Source organism: Borostomias antarcticus (genome assembly GCF_949987555.1).
Source record: "Borostomias antarcticus genome assembly, chromosome: 11".
In the NCBI taxonomy this organism is placed as follows: Eukaryota; Metazoa; Chordata; class Actinopteri; order Stomiiformes; family Stomiidae; genus Borostomias; species Borostomias antarcticus.
This window is the reverse complement of record NC_140244.1, coordinates 24078923-24098436: the sequence shown is the minus strand read 5'-3', so window position 1 is coordinate 24098436 and position 19514 is coordinate 24078923. Positions and strand designations below refer to the sequence as shown.

General features: G+C 47.7%; 2 protein-coding genes across 3 annotated transcripts in view; one reads left to right on the top strand and one right to left on the bottom strand.

Annotated features, from left to right (window-relative positions):
• The window catches only part of itih6 (inter-alpha-trypsin inhibitor heavy chain family member 6), a gene marked incomplete at its 5' end in the record, with an annotated part of 15405 nt that extends 6387 nt beyond the window's left edge, over positions 1–9018 (top strand). Inside the window, 15 exons of the mRNA XM_084446187.1 lie at positions 141–251; positions 601–848; positions 1374–1543; positions 2448–2564; positions 2890–3061; positions 3828–4660; positions 4847–5612; positions 5836–5868; positions 6017–6034; positions 6143–6190; positions 6317–6337; positions 6455–6499; positions 6595–6708; positions 7481–7864; positions 8306–9018. Of these exons, the coding sequence (XP_084302313.1) occupies positions 141–251; positions 601–848; positions 1374–1543; positions 2448–2564; positions 2890–3061; positions 3828–4660; positions 4847–5612; positions 5836–5868; positions 6017–6034; positions 6143–6190; positions 6317–6337; positions 6455–6499; positions 6595–6708; positions 7481–7864; positions 8306–8568 (3343 nt within the window). The 3' untranslated portion in view covers positions 8569–9018. The remainder of the gene's footprint in view (positions 1–140; positions 252–600; positions 849–1373; positions 1544–2447; positions 2565–2889; positions 3062–3827; positions 4661–4846; positions 5613–5835; positions 5869–6016; positions 6035–6142; positions 6191–6316; positions 6338–6454; positions 6500–6594; positions 6709–7480; positions 7865–8305) is intronic.
• Positions 9019–12205: 3187 nt separating this feature from the next.
• On the bottom strand, positions 12206–18600 carry gdi1 (GDP dissociation inhibitor 1; the record flags this gene model as incomplete). 2 transcript variants are annotated; one of them, XM_084445911.1, is made up of 11 exons in its annotated part: positions 18519–18600; positions 17459–17566; positions 17134–17233; positions 16719–16853; positions 16411–16609; positions 15895–16026; positions 15603–15702; positions 14401–14572; positions 13881–14025; positions 12470–12524; positions 12206–12358 (listed from the first exon to the last, which is right to left on the bottom strand). In XM_084445911.1, the coding sequence occupies exons 1-11, from the start codon at positions 18561–18563 to the stop codon at positions 12206–12208; spliced, it is 1344 nt and encodes a 447-aa protein (XP_084302037.1). In that variant the 5' UTR covers positions 18564–18600. The 2 variants fall into 2 exon arrangements, with proteins under 2 accessions (XP_084302037.1, XP_084302038.1); XM_084445912.1 differs by lacking the exon at positions 16719–16853.
• Between the last annotated feature and the right edge of the window lie 914 nt (positions 18601–19514).

The following is a 19514-nucleotide window of genomic DNA, read 5'->3' as shown; positions in this document are numbered from 1 at the left end:
AAGTGTAAAAATGTGTTCAGGTTGTGTTCAGGCTCCAGAGACGGGCCCGTGGTGTTTGTCACTGTAACATAACCTGAGGATTGTGAGTCGCTCACAGAGAGACGTTTCTTCTTCTTCTTCTCCTTCCTCTCCGCTCTCAGCACTTCCAACGGCAAGGTGTACGTCGCCCAGGTGACGGAACGCAGTGCCGCCAGGAAGATTTACGACGCCGCCAAGAAGCAAGGGAAAACGGCCGGACTGGTCGCCACCAAGTCAGTCCGAGAAAAGCGTTGGATCGCACCCGTCACACACTCCCAATGTCACGAATCCTTTGTCCGTTCAACTATTTTCTTTTTTTTTTTCTTTTGTGGAGCTATCAGTTGATGTTCTCCCATTGGGTTCATCCGAAAGATTTTTTTTTCTTTGCACATGATTTAGCTCCACATTATTATTTTTTCTTTGCACATGATTTAGCTCCAAACATTATTGTATATTTTTTTATTATTATTATTTTTTTCTGTTCAACTATTAATCCTCCCAAGGTTTTAACCAGTGAAAAAGAGACCTTCTCCCAAGTATGACCCAAATCTGTCCCTGTCCTCCTCTGCTCCTCTGTCCCAGGGAGAGGGAGGTGGAGAAGTTCCGCGTGGCCGTGAGCGTGCCCCCGGGGGCGCGGATGTCCTTCTCGCTGTCCTACGAGGAGCTGCTGCCTCGCAGACTGGGCCGGTACGAGCTGACCCTGGGACTGCGGCCCGGTCAGCCCGTCCGCAACCTCAGCCTGGACGTCAGCATAGCGGAGAAGACGGGCATCAGCTTCCTCAAGGTCCTGCCGCTGAAGACCGACCGGCTGCTGTCCAACACCGTGCTCGGTGAGATACAAGGAGAAGGGAGGGGTCATTGCTTGACTAGTCTCGGAGAGAGTCTGGACTTCAGCCGATTAGAATTTGTAAAAGGAAGTTCTTAAAAAAACTCATCACTTCCGGTCCGAACTGTCTACTACTCTCTACGGAATTTTGACAGGATATCCGTCAGTTTTTTCCTCAACTTCCTTCAACAAAATTTCAGCGCCTGAATACCAGACGTAGTCGGCAATCCGGACCGGAAGTCGACTCGTTGTAGACTATTGCTTGACTATCACTCCATCTGTAGATGTTCATCTTGTTTTGACTCAAAACTATCTCTGATTGAGGGGTTGACTGCCCACCCCTAGTCTCTCTCCAGAATCAAATATGACCTTGAATCGCTGAGCTCCGCATACTACATAATAGTCTGTCCCTCCTCTCTCCCCCTCCTCTCCTCTCCTCCATACCTCTGACTCCTCCTCTCCTCTCCTCTCCTCCATACCTCTGACCCCTCCTCTCCTCTCCTCTTTTCCATACCTCTCACCCCCCCAGGTGAGGGCCAGGCCCCGGCCTCCACCCAGGTGCAGCAGAGCGAGGGTTGTGCCAGCGTGCGCTACGGCCCCAGCCTGGCCCAGCAGAACAGCGTCTCCTCCAAGGGCCTCAACTCAGACTTCATCATCCAGTACGACGTGGAGCTCCGAGACCTCATGGGAGACATCCAGGTCAGGCCCGGCACACACACACACATACACACACACTCACACACACACACACACACACACACACACACACACACACACACACACACACAGGCAAGCACTCACACACACACACACACACACACACACACACACACACACACACACAGGCAAGCACACACACACACGTCTGTAAACATACACACAGGCAAGCACACACACACACATGTATGTAAACACACACACACGCACACACACACACACACACACACACACACACATACACACACACACACACACACACACAGGCAAGCACACATACACATGTATGTAAACACACACAGGCATGCACACACACACACATGTATGTAAACACACACGCACACATACATATACATGTATATAAACACACGCGCACACACACACACATGGACTGTTTGTGAACACACACACAGACACACACGGGGAAGCGTCCACACACACGCGCACACACACACACACACACACACACACACACACACACACACACACACAGGCAAGCACACATACACATGTATGTAAACACACACAGGCATGCACACACACACACATGTATGTAAACACACACGCACACATACATATACATGTATATAAACACACGCGCACACACACACACATGGACTGTTTGTGAACACACACACAGACACACACGGGGAAGCGTCCACACACACGCGCACACACACACACACACACACACACACACACACACACACGCACACACACATACACACACAGGGAAGCTCACACACAGGGAAGCACACACACATGCTCTTACTAAGCTATATCAAGTGTTAAGTTGTATCGAAAAGCTATTGACCAGCAAATACAAAACAGTGAGTAGAGTGTAAATCAACGAGTTGGCAGTGATGTTTCTGTGTTCCTCTCTCAGGTTTATGACGGATACTTTGTGCACTACTTCGCTCCTCGGGGTCTTCCGGTGGTCCCCAAAGACGTCATCTTTGTCATCGACATCAGTGGATCCATGATCGGCACCAAGATCAAACAGGTACAGTCACTGAGACCAGGAGCTCTGAGGTACAGTCTCTGAGACCAGGAGCTCTGAGGTACAGTCACTGAGACCAGGAGCTCTTTGAGATATAGTCACTGAGACCAGGAGCTCTGAGGTACAGTTACTGAGACCAGGAGCTCTTTGAGGTACAGTCACTGAGACCAGGAGCTCTTTGAGGTACAGTTACTGAGACCAGGAGCTCTGAGGTACAGTCTCTGAGACCAGGAGCTCTTTGAGGTACAGTCACCGAGACTAGGAGCTCTTTTGGAAACAGAGGTACAGTCTACTGAGATCAGAGTGGCTTTTGAACTGTGTTAACCAGACCAAGCAGGCCATGGGCACCATCCTGGGAGACCTGCGCGAGGAGGACCACTTCAACATCATCACCTTCTCAGACGAGGTGCACACCTGGAAGAAGGGCCGCACCGTGAGGGCCACGCGCCAGAACGTCCGCGACGCCCGCGACTTCGTCAGGAGGATCATCGCTGAGGGATGTGAGTGAGACGCCGTCTCAGTGTACAACATAATAGAGCGCCTGAGAGGAAGCAGGAGGACCTTATTTTAGAAAAAAATATGTACTCTATGGTAGTCAATGGCGATAAATAATTTCTTGATCTCATTTGAATTGTCAATTGACAATTAAATTTGTCAATTTAAAACATAATTTTGTAAGTCTAGAAAGTGGCAGTTTGTCGTAATACTGTAAAGTGGTTATTCCAGAACGAGTTTAAGAGTTCTGTAACTCGGTTTTGGTGAGTGTTAAACCAGTGTAATGTCAGCTAGCTAATATTAGCTAACTTGCGAGTTAACCGAAATGAGTAAAGTGTTTGTTTTAAATTGACATCATATGTGATGGTCATTACACAGTTCAATCGGGATCAATAAATTATTTTTCTCATGCCGTTCACTACTGTTCGTATTTTTTCTGATTTAAGATCTCATGAGGGTTTTCTCTTCCTGCTTCCTGCTTCCTTAGGCACTCTATCTGGCTTACTGCTCTACTGTGTATCTGTGGTAGCCTACCGTAGGGTAACTGTAACTGTAGTACTGTAATGTGGCCATAACGTTTCCGGATTCCGGACATATCCGGATTAGACTGACTAGACTGACAACAGGTCCTCTGCAGTAGTGTGTGGATTACCTTCTATATTCCTGTAACTCTCTCTCTCTCTCTCTCTCTCTCTCTCTCTCTCTCTCTCTCTCTCTCTCTCTCTCTCTCCTCCTCTTTCATCCATCCCTCCATCTCTCTCCCTGCTCCAGGGACGAACATCAACGCAGCGCTGCTCTCGGCCGCCCAGCTGGTCAACCCCTCCTCCTCCTCCACCTCCTCCTCCTCCTCCCCCTCCTCCCCCCCCGTCGCCCGCCGCGTCCCGCTGGTCATCTTCCTGACGGACGGCGAGGCCACCATCGGCGTCACGGCCGGCGAATCCATCCTCGCCAACGCCAAGAGCGCGCTGGGCTCCGCCTCCCTGTTCGGCCTGGCGTTCGGGGACGACGCCGACTTCCCGCTGCTGCGGCGTCTGGCCATGGAGAACCGCGGCGTGGCCAGGATGGTGTACGAGGACGCCGACGCCGCCCTGCAGCTCAAGGGCTTCTACGACGAGGTGGCCAGCCCGCTGCTGTCCGACGTCCAGCTGACCTACCTGGACGACCAGGCCTTCGACGTCACGCGCTCCCTCTTCCCCAACTACTTCCAGGGCTCGGAGCTGGTGGTGACGGGCCGGGTCAAACCCGGGGCCAGGGACCTCAAGGTGTCTCTGACGGCGCTGGACTCTAAGCAGAGGGTGGAGAACGACGTGCTGGTGTCCAAGGCCCCGGGGAATGGGACAGCGACGGGGGCCCCCAGCTGCCCCGGAGGGGTGGAGGGCGTGTCCAGCTTTGTGCGTCGCCTCTGGGCCTACTTCACCATTAAAGAGCTGCTGCTGGCCAAGCTGAACAGCACGGACCCCGTCACCCAGCGGCTGCTGGCGGACAAGGCCACCAACCTCTCCCTCAAGTATAACTTCGTCACGCCGGTCACCTCCCTGGTGGTGGTCAAGCCAGACGCTGATGAGTTACCTCCCACTACGGTTCCCAGTACCACAGCCCGACCGGTCACTTCAGATAGTACTATGATTACTACTACAACTACTGGGCCCACAACTACAACTACTGGTCCCAGAACAACTACTATTGGGCCCACAACTACTACTCCTGGGCCCAGAACAACTACTATTGCTGCTTCTACTACAGCATCTCACACCCCTGTCATCAAGACAGCTGCCCCCATTGCTGTGAAGAAGCCCAGGACAAGCAACCCTAAAAACAACCCTCGAATAACCAAGCCTGCACCCCCTCAATCCCCGCCCGGTCGCCCCCTAAACACCCCGCAACCTCGGAGGACCTCCACCCCAGCCACGCCAGCGAAGACCGTGGCTCCACCCTCCACCAGGAGAACCAGCACCACCACCACCCCCAGCCCTGGGGCCATCAGAACCGCCCCCGCCCCCTTGTCTGGCAGAGCGCCAACCCCGCCCCCCAGCTCTCTTCAAACTGCCCCCGCACCTCTCACCGGGAGAATGTCCACCCCCCAGCCTAGCGCTCTAAAAACGGTCCCTCCTCCTGCTCCAGGGAAGACCACAGCTCAGCCCAGCAGCACAGTGAAGACCTCCAGCTCCCCCCCCAGCAGCGCCAGAACGGACCCTCCGCCCCCGTCTGGGACGCCCACCACGGCCGCTACGCCCGCCACACCCACCGCGCCCGCTACGCCCGCCGCGCCCACCACGCCCCAGCCCAGCGCCGAGCGGACGGGCCCCCCTCCCCTCGGGGTCTCCCTCTCCTCCTCAGAAACGGAGAACGCCACCGATGCCCGCCCTCCCCAGGCACCCACGCCGCTGTCCGGCCCGGCGCCCGATGCCCCCACCTCCCCGCCAGCTCTGACCGTGGCCCCCCAGGACTCGGACTCGGATCCGGACCTGACCATCGCCACCCTCGTGGCGGCCACCTTCGCCCCCATGCCTGGCGTCACCGACGGACCCAAACTCTGGGAGGCCGCAGGATTACTGGGTAACTACCATCCTCCAATCAGACTAGTTCACTCTCATGCTTACTGTATGTGTGTATTGCATGCAGGTGATGTTCTTGACACAATAATTAATTATTGACTAAAAATCTAAATGTTTACTACTTTATCATACTGTTTCACTTCACCATAAACCGCCAGTCAACTAAGGCATAGCCCACCTTGACAATGTTAGATGATGTGACACATTCCTGTTCTCACCACTAGATGTCAGCACCTCCATTCAGATCCAGAGAAAAGGTGAATCAACTCTGCCTGCATATTTCATCACTCTGCCTTGTCTGTTTACTGCACTAGAATTCTGTTGCAATTTCTGTTGATTTCAATTAAACATTTGTACAGAGCCTGAATACACTTGGTCTTCTTCTCTCCCCTAACTCTGATCCAGCCATTGATCTGGTAAAAGGTGAGTTCCTCTCTCTGTGTTATGCACCAGCACAGGCTGTAATCACTGATGGATGGTGGCTGAGGTCACATGGGACTGTGTTATAACCTGTCTGGTTTAATTTCACAGATTATGACTCAACCTATGACTACAACTATGACCTGAACTATGATTCTTGTAAGTTTATTATCCTACTCTAAGTTTATTATTGTGGCTGTATTATTTTTCCAGTTCTGAAATAGTGTCTGATGTCTGATTCTACTTCCAGATTTCATAATATGCTTTCATATGTCATATTTTCAGGGGATGAACCAGAATCATTTGGTAAGTGGATTACTGTACGATAAAGGCTCATCCCAGACACTGGGGTCAGAGTATGTTAGAAGCCTTGCAAAGCTGTTATTGATGTAGATGGTTTGTAAGACTGTGTTGTTGTTTCAGAGCCGTCCACCAAGCTGAGCTCAGTCAGGGTGTTCTCCTCCTCTGGTAGGAACCTCTCCTGCTTCAGACACCCGGTAAAACCTGCCGCGTTTTAAAGACACCGCTCTGTCTTCATGCGTGTTCCTTGTTGTGTTTTGTAGTTGACGGAGACCCCCATTTCGTGGTCCAGCTCCCCAAGCTGCACCAGAACCTGTGTTTCACAGTGGACGGCAGGGCGAATGATGTCCTGAGACTGCTAGACGATCCAGAGAGAGGTGAGAACATCTCCACAAACATCCAGCCCACATCTCCACAAACATCCAGCCCACATCTCCACAAACATCCAGCCCACATCTCCACAAACATCCAACCCACATCTCCACAAACATCCAACCCACATCTCCACAAACATCCAACCCACATCTCCACAAACATCCAACCCTCATCTCCACAAACATCCAACCCACATCTCCACAAACATCCAACCCACATCTCTACAAACATCCAACCCACATCTCCACAAACATCCAACCCACATCTCCACAAACATCCAACCCTCATCTCCACAAACATCCAACCCACATCTCCACAAACATCCAACCCACATCTCTACAAACATCCAACCCACATCTCCACAAACATCCAACCCACATCTCTACAAACATCCAACCCACATCTCCACAAACATCCAACCCACATCTCCACAAACATCCAACCCACATCTCCACAAACATCCAACCCACATCTCCACAAACATCCAACCCACATCTCCACAAACATCCAACCCACATCTCCACAAACATCCAACCCACATCTCCACAAACATCCAACCCACATCTCCACAAACATCCAACCCACATCTCCACAAACATCCAACCCACAGCTGCACTGTATCTGCCAGTGGTGTGTGCTTGCAGGTTGAAGTTAATATGATCAATTCCCTGTGACATAGAATCAAGGAGCATCTACCATGTTTTAAAGAGCCTATTGCTGTAAATATTGCCGAATTTGTCAGTTGAACCCTCCTTTGGTTTCCGTTTCACTCAGGCATCCTGGTGGACGGCCATCTGATCAGGGCTCCCTCCAAGCATGGCGTCGAGGACCGCTCCCGCACCTACTTCGACCAGCTCACCATCACCTCCGCCGGCGGCGGTTCTGGCGGCATCATGATCACCCTCTCGCTGGACGCCGTGGTGGTGGAGGGGGAGGGGCAGGACACCCTTCCCACCAATCAGCAGGGATCGCTGACGAGACAGGGGGTGAAGGTCGCCGTGGACAACCATCGGAGCTGCTGGATTGAGCTGGCCAAGGACGTGCGCTTCCTGGTGCTGTTCCACCACTACAAACACCCCAGCTACCTGCAGATGGCTCACCTGGGCTTCTACATCACCGACGGGCAGGGCTTGTCACCCTCAGCTCAAGGCCTGTTAGGTACGTTACTCATAAGGGTGTAACGATACACTAATCTCACGATACGATACATGATATTGGGTTGACGATAACAATACGATACACTAAGGGCAGGTGTGAAGCGTTGCAGTAGCGCTGCTGTTCACACCAATAGTGCATTTCTCCACATCTCTACTCCAATGCACTTTGTGAATTTAGAGCTTAACTGTTGTAATATCATGGATAGGCCTAGAGACAAAAGACGTGTTTGTTACCAGCGTTGTGTAGCCAGTGTTCACTGATATACAATAAACATATCACGATATTGTTTTCACCTTGACGATACGTATTGGGACGTTTCTGTATCGCGATATATTGTGGCACGATATATTGTTACACCCCTATTTAGTCATCACTTAAAAGGATGTGATATCCCTGACTTGTTCCTGAGTCCGTGTGTTTCACCCGAGCCTCTCTCCACAGGTCAGTTCCAGCACGCGGACATGAGTGTGTCTGTGGTGACGGAGCAGGACCGGCCGTCCGGCGCCCAGCACGGCAAGGACGGCGTGCTGACCAGGGGGCTGCTGAGACGGGGCGGGGTCACGGTGCCCGTCGTGCTCCAGGACAAGGTGGTGAAGGACTCGGTGAGGAGGCGCCACCTGGGCCGGTGTTGGGTGGTGCCGAAAGGAGAGGTGGAGAGGCTGCTGGGTCTGCCGTACCAGAGCTACGTGGTGGACCGCTCCTGAACACTCCTCCACGCCAACACCTGTCAGCTCAGGCCGTGGGGAGCGGCCCTCAAGGACTAACCAGCACCGGGGCTTCGGTCCAGGGTGCTGAACCAATACAGGCTTCTATAACGATAAGCCTGGTGTTGTTGGGTCGTCTTCCTCCTGGAGAACATTGATATAGTAGCGTTACGATGAGGAGCGAAGGGCGTGGTGTCCGAGAGTAAAATTATAAACGACCAAATACAGTATTTCTGACAAGTTAATCAACAATTGTGATGATGTCAGTGTGCACTAGTCCCTTCTGGAAGACTGCCTGCCCTTCTGTTCTCATGGCAACAGTTAATTCTGCAGTCAGTTACATATTCAGGTCCAGTACATTTCCTTTACATAAACGTTGTTTGTTTCATTAGTGTTTTTCTAAATCTTATGCTAACAGATACCTTTAAAATAGATTATTGAAATGTTAATTGGGCGGAGTGTAATATTTCAGATGTCAGAGTTATATTTTTGTTGTGTAAGTTTCATTTTTAAGTAAATGTGTATATAAAGTATGTATGATCCATAAAATATTACCTATAAAAATGTTGGTGGTTTTGGGGGATACTTTGACAAATGTACACATTTACATACAGTAGACAGGCACAATGCCACTCACAAACACAGACTTCTCAGGTTTGCCATGTGCTTTTTATTTTCTATCATTTAATTCATAGTTTAATTCATTTTATTTGTTACACAAGACATTAGGCATTGTTCACATACTAGTGATCAAACAAGGACTTTAAGTTGTCTACTACTCAGTCTGAACTATCTCTTTTGTCCATGTCGAGGGACGTTGTCAGTAGGTTTCAAAAGCCAAACTCGATGGAAAACAGCACAACCACACTTTTAGGCTTCTCTTTACACAAATAAAAGAGATGAAACAGCATCTGTTGGTGAGGAAGGGGAAAACTTGATATGACTACACTTAGGGAGTAAACTCAATATTATTCCAGTTTTTTTTAAGCTAACATGATTCCAGGGTGATGATCACACTGAATATTAAAAGGTGCACAGTTTGACTGCAAAGATCGTTGTAAAGGTTGATGTGGCTCCAATTCAGCTCTATGATAGAGAACCAGAGGCTTCTAGTACTATCCTTCAATCAAAACCTGTTTGTTATAAGACGGTTAATCATATCAAACCAATAACACTTGGATGATCACTAAAATAGGTTAACATAACACATGACACAGCAAATAACGAAAATAAGGATGTGGCTATGCATTACTTTGAGATCAGTTAAGTCATATCAGTTATCATAAGAGAACAAACTAATAGCATAGCATATTCAGCATTTGACTTTAACCTTCCGCCATTAACTTCAGTGAAACCAAATAAATAAGAGCATTACTATAAGACACGTAAACACCCCACACCTGTGACCATAACTGAGTTCAGGGTCATTGAGAGAGCAGTGAAAGCTGTGGGCCACACCCTTGGTTAACGTGTGAGGGGAAAGGCTGTAGCATCTCATCTGTCTACCATTGATATGTACAGTACAGTAGCCAACAAACTAACTACGCCACAGACCGCTCCTTAAACCTGGCATATGTAAACATGGAGGAGGGATCTCAGACAATGGAGGTCGCCATGGTGAATGAGACCACAGAACGAGACGCCCCGTGTTGTGAGGAAAAGATTAGTGTTCACAGGAAACGCAATGTTACCAGCTCACACCACGCTACCCAGACAGCAAGCAGATCAGGGCCATATACAGGCCAGATCTGGCCCTTGTGGCTTAGTTCCGGCCCATATATGGCCCAGGTCCGCTTGCTATCTGGGTACCCCTCATAACAAAGATGACATCTGCAGCTTGCAGTGGCCTATGTCTTGTTACAATGTAATGTAATGGTCCCATTTTGATAGAATCCAAAGATATCAGATAAGACCCCAAATTAAGGCTAAAACCAAGTAAAACATATTGGTTCATTCTTGTGGGGTGGCACTTTTCAACCATGGTCACAGAACTGTTTTATGCTACAATGGATTTTTGGGAGTGTCCAGCTTCCCCCTCTGTCTATTCTAAGGGGTTCAACAGGGTTAAGTTCCTCAACTATTTTGGATGACACATAAGGGTTTGAACAACCAAGACATAATCTGGTGCTTTTACTACAAGCCGAAAGTTCAGTCTTCCTTCTTCCACTCAAAAGTGAAACATTACGGATATCAAGTCCACAACATCGTTACATACATTCTTAACCAGTCAAGGCCATCATTGCATCTCAACAAAGTGATCTCCCTTTTGTAACTCAACGTCTTTCTTTCAAAATCGTCACTACTTCTTCACGTGTAGCCTCACTAACAAACCTCAAACCTGCAGACAGACCACCGCTCCAGTGACTCTTACACCTCTACACATTCCCTTTTCAAAGTCCCACAAAGTCCACTTCAGATAATTCCTCCATGGTTTCCATGCCAACTCAGTAAACTTCATAACTTCAGCAATGAAAATTGCACCAAAACTCTTAATAATTTAAACGTAAGAAAGTAAACAATTCAAAGTCAACTCTGACATCACACAACATAGAAACAATAACAGTTTTAGGGGACAACAGTTAGCCACCGGTTAGCTTGTCTGCTATAGCACAGGGTACACAACAGCATTGCAAAGTGAGCACTATTAGTTGACATAACAGCCCATTGATATATGTTCCATTACATTTTGCCTGACTGAGAGATTTGCCAAAAAAGGAGCAGAATCTATTGAAATAACACAGGAAAAAGACCAAGAAGAATGTGAAAGCAGGGTTGACAGGGGGGCCCAGCCTCTTCATACGTCATCATGTTCTGTACAATACTACTGTGTGAAAAATATGCATGCATGTCATTTAGAGGTGACTGGTTCACAGAAGGAGCGAGCTGTGTTTTCACAGAACCTTCTGCATGTTTTACGCCATAACATTTTTGCATCGGCATTCAAAATGGCGATGTCTTCTGTGTCTTCAGCTCACTGACCATACAACTACCACGGGTGTGAGGACAGGCCGAAGACGTTAAGAAAGAGTGTTAAGAAACAGCTGTGGAACAACGGTGAACAGGCCAACCTCTAATAATGATAATAGTTAAGACATGTTTATAGAATCTACAATGGAATGAACAGACCATATCAACCCTGCTTTTCAGTGATCGAGATAGAGAACGTGGGTCGTGGAACAGTGTGTGTGTGTGTGCCCGCGTGTGTGTGTGTTCCCCGCCTTTACTCCCCCCCCCCCCCCCCCCCTTACTGTAGGTTCTGCCTCTTCCTTAAACTCCGCCCACCTGCTCTTCACTCTGCCCCGCCCCCTACCTGCCCCACCACCTCTTCACTCTGCCCTGCCCCCTACCTGCCCCGCCCCCTACCTGCCCCACCACCTCTTCACTCTGCCCCTCCCCCTACCTGCCCCACCACCTCTTCACTTTGCCCTGCCCCCTACCTGCCCCACCACCTCTTCACTCTGCCCCTCCCCCTACCTGCCCCGCCCCCTACCTGCCCCACCACCTCTTCACTCTGCCCCGCCCCCTACCTTCCCCACCACCTCTTCACTCTGCCCCTCCCCCTACCTGCCCCGCCCCCTACCTGCCCCACCACCTCTTCACTCTGCCCCTCCCACTACCTGGAGCCCCTCCCCTCCCCTCATTGCTCATCCTCCCCAAACACGTCATTCTGTTTACGCTTCATGTTCTCAAAGTCAAAGTCACTCCCGGTCATCCGTTTGTAGATGTCCTTGATGTCGTTGCAGGTGGTCTCAAAGTGAGTGGTGGCGTCGTAGGCCCGCGAAGCAAAGATCTGAGCCAAGAGGGAATATGGGACAGGTGTGTTACACTGGCGTACGCTCACCTCCAGACCTCACAGACACATGCCGTTACTACACAGACGGCCTGGTAGTTTACAACTCACCTGGCTCTCAGTGCCGTCGTCTGTGGGCTCGTAAAGGTCACTGATGGCCACAAACCTGCAGGCAGAGAGGGAAGAGGTCACTGTGGCATCGACCACAACCACAGCCCTGAATCTCACTGAGCTCATTCAGATGAACGGGGCCCTGTACTACCAATCAGGATTACGGGGTTAGCGCAATAACGTCAGGTTCAAGCCTGCTTTATCCGTATCACGAAAGTAGATCACTTTTCACCGTGCTATATCGCCATGGTAGAGATAATCATGCAGATATAACCTGATTATGGATCAAAACGTATGAAGCACTGCCCACTGACCAATCAATTCACTTGCCATCAGACGTTAAGATCCCATATGGAACTTCATTGTGCAAATTTAAAAAATGATCTCAGTGCGCGAATAGCGAGAGGTTCTCTAGGAAGACTTTTTACTGACGACCCCTCTTTGGCTTTCCCTGATATGAAAGATAGTCTACAGATTGCGGAATGGCTTTTTCAGGTGCCTGAGACATATTTTGCCAGAATTGTCTGGAGAACCAAGTCATTTTTTATTCCATTTTCAAGTATTGTTGATTTATTAGACTAGCTTCCCATTCCTAGGAACAAGGAGACGTTTTAGTTGAATTGTTACAGCATCCATGCCTGGCAATAAAATACATACTAAAATACCTTCTTTTCGTGGGCATCTTTCCCACCTCGAGCTTCACTTTTTCCATGTCTTTATTCTGATCTCTTAATCTGGAGTTCTAAACTCCACGTGTATAGAGACATCACACTGTCTGCTCCAACCTGAAACTAATACAATAAATTATAGCCTAGCCTTTATTTAAGCATCCCTTGCAAGGTTCACGGGGTTACAGCTGAAATAATAAGATATAGGCATAGGCTACACTTGCTTTATATGCCATAACAATAATATATGGCCCATTTATAGTGATAGCCTACTCGTGTGCATGAGGATATTAATAAGACGCATTCACAGGCAATATTTTTGTAAGGTTTCCTTCCTGGCTTTGTCAGCAGTGACTGTGTTGTGCCTGGATAATATATTTATATATAATATAACATTTCTATAATATTGTGTAAAATGCGATGGACGGAGCTTGGAACATGGCCGTGTCCAAATACCCATAATAAGATTGTGATTGGTCATTTTGCGCAAATACCTCCCCTTTTACTGTGAACACGCTCTTACCTAGATTGGACCAGCTGGGTGGACTTAACGAGCTGATAACCACCGTCGTGGTACCGTTTATCCGTAATTGCGGTTGTTTGGTTTACTCAAGCGAGCTAGCGAAAGGTTATCCTGGATATGTTGAAATAGCTTGGTAGTACAGGGCCTGGTGTGTTGAATCAGTGAGCAGACTGGTCAGTAACAGGTCAGTAGATGGAGCTGCTACAGTGAGAGGACTGACTTCTGGTCGATGGGCTCCAGCAGTTCCAGAGCGGGCTCGATCTCCGCCTCGGGCTCGCTGGTCTCCACCGTGGTGCTGACAATAGCGATGTATTTACCCTGGGCGGCCACGTTGTGGGCATAGGAGATCATACACACGTAGATGTCTGGACAGACCGAGGACAGGAGGGAGAGAAGAAGAAGAATCCAATTCAGATTCCACTGGGTTGCTCACTTCCACCCACCCTTGTCTATGTGCATGTTTGTAGACTGTAGACTATTGTACATTGTATTGTATCACTTTTTCATTGTATTTTGCTCTGTCCTGTCTTGTTCGTGTGCTGATTATTGTCATGCACCAACAGACCAAGGCACATTTCTCATAGGAGTTAACCTACTTAGCTAGCGGCACGGACTACTCCACATGTCATCACGTTACAGTAGCTCCGACTAGACTGTGTAGAACATTTCACTACTCGTACCTGTATGATGTAGTAATACAGGCAAGCTAAAGTACAGTAGATGAGTGGTTGGTTCCTGACCTGACTTGCGGTTGACTTGGTTCTGGGGGATGATGATCTGGCAGGAGTTGGCGTCGTTGGTGTTCTTGATGGGGTGGCTGAGGATGCAGATGACCCGGATCACCTGACCCGCCTTCCTCACGCGGTCCTGGATGTAACTGGGGTCACAGATCAGCTGTTTGCATCGAGCCACCTGCCAGGGGGAGGAGGGGCAGACACAAGGGGGGGGGATGTACAGTACGTACGTTAAGAGAGCAACCGTGAACTGCGCCTGGGACAGAGTGCAGAAAGCACGTGGCTGACATCCCAGATAGCAAGCGGATCTGGGCCATATACAGGCCAGATCTGGCCCTTGTGGCTTAGTTCCGGCCTATATATGGCCCAGAATCATTACACATCCGCTTCCTATCTGGGCTGCGCTACGCAGTCTAGTGCTTTGAGCATAACATTAGGCTACCTATGTGAAATATACTGCTTTTAATTATGAGGACTGATGTGGTATCTTTAGGCTGGTCGTATTTGCTGTTGATGGTTTAATGTGATGATCGCATCAGTCATACTGTATATTATTCATCGATGTATTAAATCTATCCAGACCAATTTAGTCAATATGCGACCTTGTACAGTTAATATAAGTGCTGCACAAATATATCGGATCATCACAAATATTTAATAACAATTGCTCCTCTCCTCATGTCAAAAGACTGCCTGGCAACAGGTAGAATGAACCACCAATCTGATATCAGGTGGTTTTAATTAGTTTTGACAAAATATGAAAAAACACAATAATTGCATCTTTAACAGGGGATATGGCTGTGTGTAGGCTGGTGGGTTATGCGCTGACTGACTACACCTGCTTTTCAAAGATGGAGAAACGCCTGATTATACATACAACAGAATAATCATTCTCTCCTCGCACATCTCCTCCCCAGTTTTGGCATTTCCCTCGACCTCCCATGAATGTATGTGCACGAGTAGGAAAATTGTGCCATTCCACAGTTCTGCACCTGGCAGAATGTGGTTTTAGCCGCGTGTGGTCTGTCCGTACATACCGCGCCCTGTTTTAAAACACACGCAGTGACGAAATTACGACTAAAACAGGCGCTAACATGTATGATTACTCTCTGCTCAGTGTGTTATTCCGGTAGTAGGACCTTCATTTCTCTAGCCCTGAGAATATTAATATTACATATTAATGTAAACAAAGCATGTAGTGATGTTACCTCTCCCTCAGACTTTACTCCCACCACATGGCCATCCTCCATCACGATCTCCTCCACAGGCTTGTTCAACATGTAGGTTCCTCCATAGATAGCACTCAACCTAGTAACGTATGAGAGAGAAACTGCTTAGTCATATTCATTAATTAACTAATTAATTAATTAATCAATTAATTCATCCAATCATTCATTCATTCATTCATCCAATCATTCATTCATTCATTCGTTGATTCATTCATTCGTTCACTAGTTTAGCTCATGCAGAGCGGAGGAAGAGAGGAGGGCGTGGTCAGACCTGGCGAACCCCTGCGGCAGCTCCCCCAGCCCGTAGAGGGGGTAGAGGTAGGGGCTCTTCCCGTAGCGGGCCAGGGACTCACTGTACAGCTTGATACGGCTGATGGTCTCCAAACACGGGACATCAAGGTAACTGGGAGAAGGGAGAGAACAGCATGAGGAGCCCTGCGTTGAGGAACCCTGTGTTGAGGAACCCTGCACTGGGGAACCCTGCATTGAGGATCCCTGTGTCAAGGAACTCTGCATTGAGGAAGAGTGTGTTGAGGAACCTGGTGGAGATCTCTTGTTAGGTGCTTGATGGTTATGCTTCATAACATTGCCACATCATTTTAGAAATTGCATGGGCAATGACTTAGTAATAACATCACCAAATAAATAACCCAAGCTGAGGACAGCTTGGTTTCATTAGTACACAGTAAAACAATCACCGGGCTTCAAAACCTGATTCATACTGATTCATTTCTTTGACACTCACAGTAGAACATTCATCGTAAAAGAACCTTCTGTCTGCTCTTACTCGTCTGTCCTGTAGAGGGCCAGGGCGTGGCCAGTAAAGTCGATGACGTCCTGCCCAAGGTCAAACTTCTTGTAAACGTCCCTCATGGTGGTCAGTTTGGGGTCGACGCCCTCAAAGGTTTTAGGGTCATTCTCGTCAAAGTTGGCCACAAAAACTAAGAATTTCCTGAACCTTCTCTTCTCAAACATCCCCATGAGATCTGGACAATGAAAAAGGTTTGAAGAAAGAATAGGTTTCATGCATTATACTGAATAAACACTTTATCTGGAAAATACACAATCTGAGGTATAGCATGTATTTGAACTTACTTGAAGCTAGCGCCTCAGTCTCAGTTGATGGCACCTTGTAGATCTTTCCTCCCTTGTACACAAAACTACCCTCCACAACTTTGAAGTCCAGGTATCGTGTCACCTCTGTGTACAGCAGCATCTTCACAAGCTGACCTGCAACCAGTTGATACACAAAGACAAAATATGGTCTTCATTTGGTTGCTGCAAGGTTTTTATCGACACCCAAATAACACATTTTGCTTCATTAATATCAACACGGACACTAGTATTTTCTCAAGGTGTAAAATAATTTATTTGTTGTAAATTCTAATTCCTACTTATATGCTCAGCTTGTTGTATATGTACTGACTTCTTCCTGTAATACAATAAACCATGAATCATATGTTCTTCATGGTGTCCTTCTTATGTACAAGAGATGGGTCCCAAGACCGACCGTTGGCCATGAGGAACTTAGGGATGAGGTCCACATTCCAGTCTCGTCCCCGGCCCATGGACTCAGGAGGACTGTCAGGGAGGTCGAAGCGCTTGTACAGCTGCAAGGCAGAGAACATAAAGGAGAGACAACATCAGCAGCTCGTCTCATGGTAACAAAACAAAGCCTGGAGGGTTGAGAATCAAGAGATAACATCAGACATCTAGAACATGTGGAGAGTGTTGGTTGGGAGATTGGAACTGGAGATGTGCAAATGCACCGTTGTATATCAGCGATTATTTACATAAAGCCTAATCTGTTGGATCCATATATTTCCTGGTCTTACCTCCTCCAGGGGGGTGATAGAAGAGCTCTCCCCGCCATAGTAGGGGTTCCTGTCCATGTGCAACACCTTCTTCCCATTCACAGACATGATCCCAGACAGAATGCATTCCTGGGGGGAGGGGGATGGTATCAAATGCAAAAACTCAACATTCACTGTCATTTTAAACGACAAATGTTGCCTTTATGTGAAGAGATGTGTTGTACCTTTTGTTTTTGTGCAATTGTGTGCAAAAGAGCGCGTGAGAGAAAGAGAGAGAGTGTACGGGAGGGGCAGCAGGAGCTACATCCGTGCGCATGCGCGAGCCGATCTGTCTCAGCTATTATAAAAATACTAATGCTAAGACTATACTACTGCTGCTGCTGCTGCTACTACTACTACTATTACTACTAGTAGTACTAATAATAATTATTATTATTATCATTAGGATAATTCTTCTTATTTGTAAAAAATACCCATCAGCTTTTTCAAATTTCCAGCTTTTTACATTTGATAATGTAATCCAACTGATACAATAATTAGCCATAGTTACTGTGCAGTGTCTATCTATTAATCTGTTCCGAAACATTTCGGGGATTATAGGCCAATATAAAAGGTGAATCTAGAACCGGGATTTCCTGCATTTGCCTTTATAGAAGAGGAGCAGGGTGTGATACGCGAAGCGACGATAGTACCAAAGGATCAGTCATATAAAACCGTTCAGGCCTGCGCCAATGTTTTGGATGGAGGCCTGTCCATGAAAAGAGGAGCACACCATCACATATAGGGTTACGCCTAAAATACTGCACAACAAGTAATGAACAACTGACTGTTGGCAACACACGCACATATGCACAGACTATAGTTTTATTAATCTGTTGCCATGAGGTATTAGGGTTCCAAACAGACATTTCATATTTATTTAATGCCTGCCAGGGATGCAGAGAAACGATTGAACTTGATACATTTGGTAATGTAGCCTATCCCAGGCATTTGACTAGCTAGTCAAACTTAATTCATTTGAAAGTCGTAGTAGCATAACACAGAGCTCAGCAAGAGGAGCAAATGAATCCTGAATACTTACTGTAAGTCCGGTGCCCAAAACGATCACATCATATTCCTCATCCATGTTGTATCAACGCCTCTCCTGTCTCGCCCTCTTTTGCTTTGTGGAATTGAAAGGGAAGTAAGGAAATAACCAGTAAGGAAGAGAACGCAAACGAACTCGCTTTCTTTGCTAAACCGACTGCCAGTTAGATGCCTTTGCAGTTTTTTTGATAGTTTATTAATTTATCATCTGGTGTAAATGATGAGTGGAATATGGTCCACACTGTCACCGGCGAGGACAACCAAAGATGGCCCTATACGAAGAATCCCTCTGAAACAGTCTTGGTGCGTTCGCGTCGGAAAGTAGTGCACCTCCCTACCCCTGCGTAGGCTACACAAAACCATACATATGGGACATGGAGAAGGGAGGTTGGTGCTTTTAACCACACCCCATGTCGAGGATAAAGAATCGTCACGGCTATTCAGCCACATGGTTCTACTGGGGTAGCATTTCAATTATTTTGACATTTCTATAGTTTTTTCTTCTTTTCTCCTATCTTTTTAGTCAGATAGACCAGTTGTGGATGATGCAGTGATATTCCTCCGCGAGTAGCCTACAGCAGGGAGCTAGCCCGAGGATGCTGTGGGAAGAGTTTATTTTAGTTACACCCAGTATGGTTCATGGTCTGATAAGACGGCTAGTCTTGTTTATTTTTTGTATGGATACAACTGTGCAAATTATAATTTCATTTGCTTTTTTATGACATGCTTTCCTTAAAATCGGCCTGCTACTTAGATCTTGTTGGACATAATATTAGGCTGGCCGCAACGGGAAAAAGGGTATGGGTGAGGGCGTTTGACCAGTAGGCCTACTTTAAAGGTTTGACCATAATTCAGTACCATGGAGAGTTGCTAGGTTTACTGTTTAATAATTTCATCCTTTGCTATGACATGGCACCAAGAGTTTCAGCACCAGGGAAAGCACCGCATGTTATTTATTATTACACTGGTGCAGCGTCAGCATTTACTTTGT